This window comes from Pinus tabuliformis, chromosome 6 (assembly GCF_031772625.1).
Source record: "Pinus tabuliformis cultivar Carrire ecotype Pingquan chromosome 6, CPIR1, whole genome shotgun sequence".
NCBI lineage: Eukaryota > Viridiplantae > Streptophyta > Pinopsida > Pinales > Pinaceae > Pinus > Pinus tabuliformis.
Genome location: NC_142292.1, coordinates 272,401,350 through 272,408,172, shown reverse-complemented (window position 1 = coordinate 272,408,172; position 6,823 = coordinate 272,401,350). Strand labels below are relative to the sequence as shown.

The following is a 6,823-nucleotide window of genomic DNA, read 5'->3' as shown; positions in this document are numbered from 1 at the left end:
GAAAACCAACCTTACCTGGGGAAGAAACCATGAGGATGCCCAGGACAGGCAGGTCGCGTGCCGATTGTTGCCGTGAGGGAAAAACGACAAGAGAATCAAGAAAGGAAAGAACCCATAACATTGAGAGGACTGGTGACATTACGAAAGAAATTTCGAAGGAAACAAATTCTGGCAATGGAAGGGATAACAAAAAGGACATAGGTAAATGGGAATTTTTTTTGTTTTACTATTATAAAACTGATAACTGTAATGACTATGTGATAGATCTCACCTCACACTACGCCCAACATAGTGAGGAAGACAGAGAAAAACGAGAAGAAGATAGTAACAGGCAGGCAGGGAGTAACATGTCACCCAAGAGAGGCAAGCGAGATAAAAAGATGGCAGAAGGAACGAGTGGCTCGAACAAAGAACAAAGGAAAAGAGGGAGAAAGCCAGGTAGTGAACATATGAAAACCCTTATTGACACTTATATGGCAGGGAACCCGCCAGACATCAGAGCCCAAATTGTTGGTTGGGAGAGAGAACTTAATGACAGTATCAAGAACCAAGACATCCCCATGGAGGAGTGGGAAAGTATGGTTCCCGATCCAGGGAATTCTCGAGGCCGCCACTCCCTCTTTAGACAAACAATACAACAGTATTGGGTAATGAAGAATGTGGTGGCACGGGCCATGACCCTTAATCGAGAACAAGCAGCGTGTGGCGGAACAGAGGCAAAGGAGAATACCAAGGAAAAGGATCTAGTCAGGGCTGAACTACTCAGGGAAATAGCAACAGTTCAGATACAGACCTACAGAAACAACTTGGCCTTGGGAAGAATTGAGCAGACACTACAAGATATGAAGAGGAGCGAGATGCTTGGCTCCAGTGCCAAAGCGCCAGCCCTAGTAATATCCTCAGACGAGGATTGAAGCAACAGTCCAGTACAAATTTGATAAAATTTTGATGAAATGCTTTTACTTGTTTAATTTGTTTAATCTGAACAGTAGTATAGACAATAAAGACAATGTCGCTAGATGGATAGAAAAAAACCTTTCAAATTTTGGACAGGTTTTAATGCAGACAAGTGGCTATCTGGTTTCCTTCGGGTAGGTAAGCCACCTGGAGCAAATGGAAGTTTCTGATTTTGGAAAATTAATATAAATAGAGGAAGCACTACCAAGTTTACAATTTTTTTATTATAAGATTTATGATACAAAAATTTAATTTTTATATGAATAAAAAACTTCAAGCCAAATAATTATAATATTTATGATCAAATTTTTATATAAATAAAAAATCACGAGTTACATGAATACATAATGTAGATAGAAAAATCACAAATAAAAACATGTACTATATAAAAGAAATTTGTATTTCAAGAAATTTGACCTTTCAACCGTAGAGAACAATAAAACAATAAAATAACAATTCAATCGACAAAAGAGAGGTGGTGTCAATTGACCACGTTAGAGAGGGAAAGAAATATGATAAACACTAGAGTCTTGATGAAGTAACTAAGGTCCTGTCGTTTTAGAGTTGTTTAAATTGCTAGAGTTTTATTTTATTTTATTTATTTCTTCTCTTTCACAACTCCATTGACCTTAGTTGGTTAACTTTCTTGCCATACACATTTGCTGCTTTGTTCCCTTTTGTAAATTCAAATTTGATTTGAAACGTGGATGATGTACTTCACATGGAATCTAAAAGTTGGTGTACCTTTGAATAATGACAAAGGCGGATCACCACTCAACATCTACATAGCTGCAGGCCATACGGAATGATTACATTGATCTGTAACCTGTCAATATACTCAAGGAACCGCAAAAAACAATTACTAACCTTAATTTATAATTAAGGAACACCTATTACATAATTTCAAGAATTATAATAAAAAATCAATTAACGTAAACATCACTCCCTTCGCTGTGACTCAACCCAATTCTCGAGGCATTCTCTGCGTTGGCGATGGCTACTTTTAGCCGACTGCCCGAAAATTAAATGAAAACAAACGCCGACACTAAGGATAACGGATAGCAGGTCCACCGGAGGGTCCCGTCTCTCCTTCAAATGGCAGTTCCACCTGCTACTGCCATAATGACTTGCCACCCTACAACCAAACTTACCCTTCAGCGACGGCTGGCCTTTACGTGCAGTGCGACTTTTAGAGCGTTCCCTACTTAAAGCCCCCCGGGTTCGACTCTTGTCAGGTCACACCGACGGGTTCTTCTTGTTTTCAGGTGCGCCATTACAGAGGAGCTTGCAGGATTTTGTGTTGTTTTTTCTAATTGAAAAAATTGTGGTTGGAGAAGTTTTAATTTTGTTTGAGATTGGAATTGGAGATTTGTGAAAATCAAACTTTCACTGGTAGCAGTTGGATCACATTCTCAATATTTGTTATAGGTTTTCGAAATAATCTTGTTTGAAATTGAATCAAGATTTGTGAAAACCAAACCTTCACACATACTCATTAAATCACAGCCTCCACGCTTAGTCACTTGTTATATGTATATTTTGATTTTCAGATTTCATTGTTTTTCCTTTTTTGGTTTCAGGGTCAACAATGGCGTTCAATGTGTTTTACGTTTACATGCTGGTATGGCTCTGCATTGCAAGTTTCAGTAATGGAGAAGAGCCTGTGGTTGATACTGTGTTAGCTACTGCACCGGCGGCGCCCACTGCTAAGCCACCCACAACTGCACCGGCGGCGCCCGTCTCAACTCCGAAGCCTCCCACGACCACGCCCGTAGCGCCCGCTGTCGCTCCCACGAAACCGGCTCCGCCCGTAGCGCCCGCCGTCGCTCCCACGAAGCCGGCTCCGCCCGTGACGGCTCCCACCAAAGCTCCTCCTCCCACTACTAAACCACCCGCCGTTGCTCCTGCCAAAGCTCCGGTTTCCGCACCGCCGGTGGCTACGCCTCCGGTTGCCGTACCCCCGGTCGCTACGCCGCCTGTCGCCCCGCCGCCAGTGGCGGTGCCTCCGGCCTCTCCTCCGGCTATTCCGCCACCGGTGCAGGCGCCGGCACCTTCGCATCACAAACGCAAGAAGAAGAAGAAGAAGCACCACCACGGCTCCGCCCCTGCGCCCACTCCGTCCGCACTGAAAAGCCCGCCCAGTCCTCCACTTGGGAGCCCAGGGCCTTCTACCTCCGCCGATTTCGTCTCCCCCGCCCCTACACCACCGGTAATCTCCGCCACCATTTATTTTATTAAATCTATTTAATCTCCGTTCAAGATCTGACGTGGCTGCCTGTTTTCGTTTTTTGTTTTTATGGTTGCAGAGTGCAGGAATGAAGAGCTTCGCCGCGAGCGTGGGTGGCACGCTGGTCATCGTGCTGGCCTCCTCCCTTGTCCTGTCGCTTTCACGTTAGAATTGTTTGCTGGACGATTGCATTTTTCCGATATGTTTTCCTATTTTCCAGAGGAGTAATAACGATGTGTGATCGACTATTATATTCATTCATTTACTATTGTATTTTCCCGTTATAATCGCGGAGAAGTGGAGATTGATTTTAATATTTTCGGGCTTTCCTGGAAATATATTTAATCTAATATATTAGTGCTTATAAACGATTGTTCAATAATGTTGAAACACATTTTTTTTCTTTTTTATTTTTAAATCGGGAAGCATAGTTTAATAATTTGAGATGGTTTTTCGGGTTTATATTTATCAATATAATTTTGAGTCAAATTGTGATTTTTTATGGTTTATAATTTTTTAGGGTTTAAAACGTATTTTTGAATGTATAAATAAATTAGCAATCCAATTTTACAAATTTAGCTTAAACTTATAATTATACGGATAAATATATCTATTTCAAAATAAATCTCTCAAAACTTTAATTTAATCGTTAATAATTATTAAATAAATGGTAGAGATTTAACCTCCATAAAATATACTAGAATATTCATAGTACTACTCACAGATTAAGGAAATATACTAGAATATTCATAGTACTAATCACAGATTAAGGGTTAAGATTTACTTTCAAGTTAATAATGCTCTTTTTAATTTATTTATCTCAAATTAATTAATTAAATAAATGTCTTTTTAATTTATTTATCTCAAATTAATTAATTAAATAAAATGTCATATTAATTATATTAAGGGTTAAGATTTGCTTTCAAGTTTATAATGCTCTTTTTAATTTATTTATCTCAAATTAATTAATTAAAAAAATGTCATATTAAGTATATGGTATTGATAAGCCATGATGTTGGCTTATGGTATTGTAACAAAAATTATTTATAAATTATCCCATTATAAAACGAGACTAAATCATCATAATTAAAAACATTATTTAACTCATATTAAACTTTTTTATAATTCATATAACAATAATAAAAAATGTTATAGTTTAATTAAAATTTGTACTAAATTTTAAGCCCAATAAACCAAAAAAATAAATAAATATAAAAAACCATTTCATAAAATGTTGTTGATGATGATGATGATGATGGTTAACGTCCGCTGAGACCAAATAATGGTCTATCGGACCTAAAGATACAAATTATCTATTTTGATTTAAGATTTTATTCCTATGCTCAAAAAGCTTGGAGAGAAGCCTCCCGAGCTCACTATAATTTTGACATTGTAAAAGGCTAGGAAGGTCAGTATTGTAACAAAGATTGTGAAACTGAGAGATCTAATGTGGTTATACGTGGGGCACTCTAAGAGGAAGTGGTTTTCATCCTCGATGTTCCTATTCTCACATATATGGCAGATCCTTTCCGTCCATGGCGTTTTAGGAACTGCCCAACTAACTGTTTCACTATGGAGCTCATGAGAATTCGTTCTAATCTTTGCTATATTAATTTTCTTCTTTGAGCTAGTTAAAATAGAGAGATACTTTTGATCTTCTAGGGTGGGGTTGATGACCTTCTTATAATAACTTAATTTTCTTTTAGCCGCTAAATCTTTCTCACACCACATTTTTTCTTAATATCTTTAATGTTATTTATGTTTTGCAATGCATCATTTTCGTTGATCTCCCAATAGTTTAACCAGGCCCTTGTGTCTTTATGCCACCCTCGATTGAGCCTTAGGTGGTTTTGGCTAGAATTTAAAGCTAGCTTAGGAAGTCTATGATCGTCTATGTTACTGATTTTGTGCTTGTACCACAGAAACCTAAGCATAGCTAGGCTCTCAATAGGGGAAAGACCTGCTTCTATAAGGAGAATAGGATAGGGTGTATTACTTTTAATTTTCAGGTTATAAGTTATAAAGCGCTTCTGGATTTGCTCAATCTTTCTCCATGATTCTCTAGAGATGCTGCAACCCCAAACCTCACAACCATATAAGATAACAGGAGTGACTAAAGTTTCAAAGAGGAACTTCTTTTTATCCCACATTACGAGGTTTGCTATTTTACAATTATTTTCAAGACCAAAGTAAGCTTTCCACCCCCCATTAATCCTTTTCTCAACGCTATGGTTCCAGTTGAGCTTGTGATGGATATCAATTCCTAGGTACTTGTAAGAATACACTTCCTCCAAGTTATTATTGTCATACATAAAATTAGCATAAGTGTCCTTACTATCTATAGTTAAAATTAGCATAAGTTAAATTAGCGTAAGTTAAAATTACTATCTATATAAATATATTTATCCCTGCTTTATATTAGAGATGTTTTGTCAATATCCATATTAGTATTTGATAAAATTGGTTCTAAATTTAAAAGGAATTACATTAGTTTGAGTTTATATTTGTATTAAAAATTTTGTCAACAAAAATTTGCAATTGCACCAAATGTTGTAAAGAAAAAGCTGTAAGGCATAATTTCAAGAAGAATCTTACCATATAAATCATCATTGAAAATAAAAATTAGCAAAACAAAAAATCATTCACAATTAGAAGATAAAATCACTTACCATTAGGCATCCCACCCAATTTCATATTTTGCATTTGGCAAAGTTTGCAATTGCACCAAATGTTGTAAAGAAAAATCTATAAAGTATAATTTCAAGAAAAATCTTACCGTATAAAACATTATTGAAAATAAAAATTAGCAAAACAAAAAATCATTCAGAACAAGAAGATAAAATCACTTTTAAACATCTCACCCAATTTCATATTTTGCATTTGACTAATTCAATAAAACAACCAAAATTGAAATAAGTTAAAAGTAATTCGATTAAAAAGAAAATTAATTAATTATAAAGAGTAACCCGTCAATTTCCTTCCCCACATTGTTAATTTATAACTGAATTGACAACGAAATATTTCCAACCACTTTTCATCATCCAACAGACACTTACGGAGTAATAAATATCAGTGTTCCACGGGGACTCGCCCCCCCCCTTAGGGGTCTAGTTTCCTCGCTCCCCCGCGCTCCGGGGACTTGGGGACGAGTAGGGGACGTTTCCCCACGCTCCCAAAATGGAGGAAACTCAGGGGGACGTGCCAAGGAAACGTTTCCCTTCCCTGAGGGGACGTTTCCCCACGCTCCCAAAAAAATGGCCTTGCTTATAGTTTATGATTTAATATACCTAAAGTGGTACAAAGCTACTCATGTTCTGTATGGGGATAACGTCTTGTGCTGTCTTTTGGTTTCAAAGAGCACTATTTTAGAGGGTCAGTATCATGGAAATTTGTTGGACCATATAGCACGTACATGAATTTTCCCTTTTAAAACTTCTCCTTTTTTTCTCAAGTGATGGCTAGATTACAGTGGGGAGATAATTGGATTGACAGGCAAAGAATATGAGACATTCAGTTTGTGTTTTTAATTTGCATGACATTTGACATACAAATTATGGAAGCAGCACCTATGTCATGTGGGAAATAATTGGGTGGACTATAGACTAACATGCATTTACTGCAAGCATGACAAAATACTAT

The 6,823-nt window shown here is 37.2% G+C and overlaps 1 protein-coding gene across 2 annotated transcripts; it reads left to right on the top strand.

The window, feature by feature from the left end:
- The first annotated feature begins 2,094 nt into the window (after window positions 1–2,094).
- Window positions 2,095–3,552, top strand: LOC149258413 (uncharacterized). Of its 2 annotated transcripts, none has more exons than XM_089371503.1 (3): window positions 2,095–2,222; window positions 2,538–3,166; window positions 3,264–3,552. In XM_089371503.1, exons 2-3 carry the CDS (start codon window positions 2,546–2,548, stop codon window positions 3,351–3,353), a joined length of 711 nt encoding a protein of 236 aa, XP_089227629.1. In that variant the 5' UTR covers window positions 2,095–2,222; window positions 2,538–2,545; the 3' UTR covers window positions 3,354–3,552. The 2 variants fall into 2 exon arrangements, with proteins under 2 accessions (XP_089227629.1, XP_089227631.1); XM_089371505.1 differs by having other exon boundaries at window positions 2,212–2,349.
- Window positions 3,553–6,823: the final 3,271 nt, after the last annotated feature.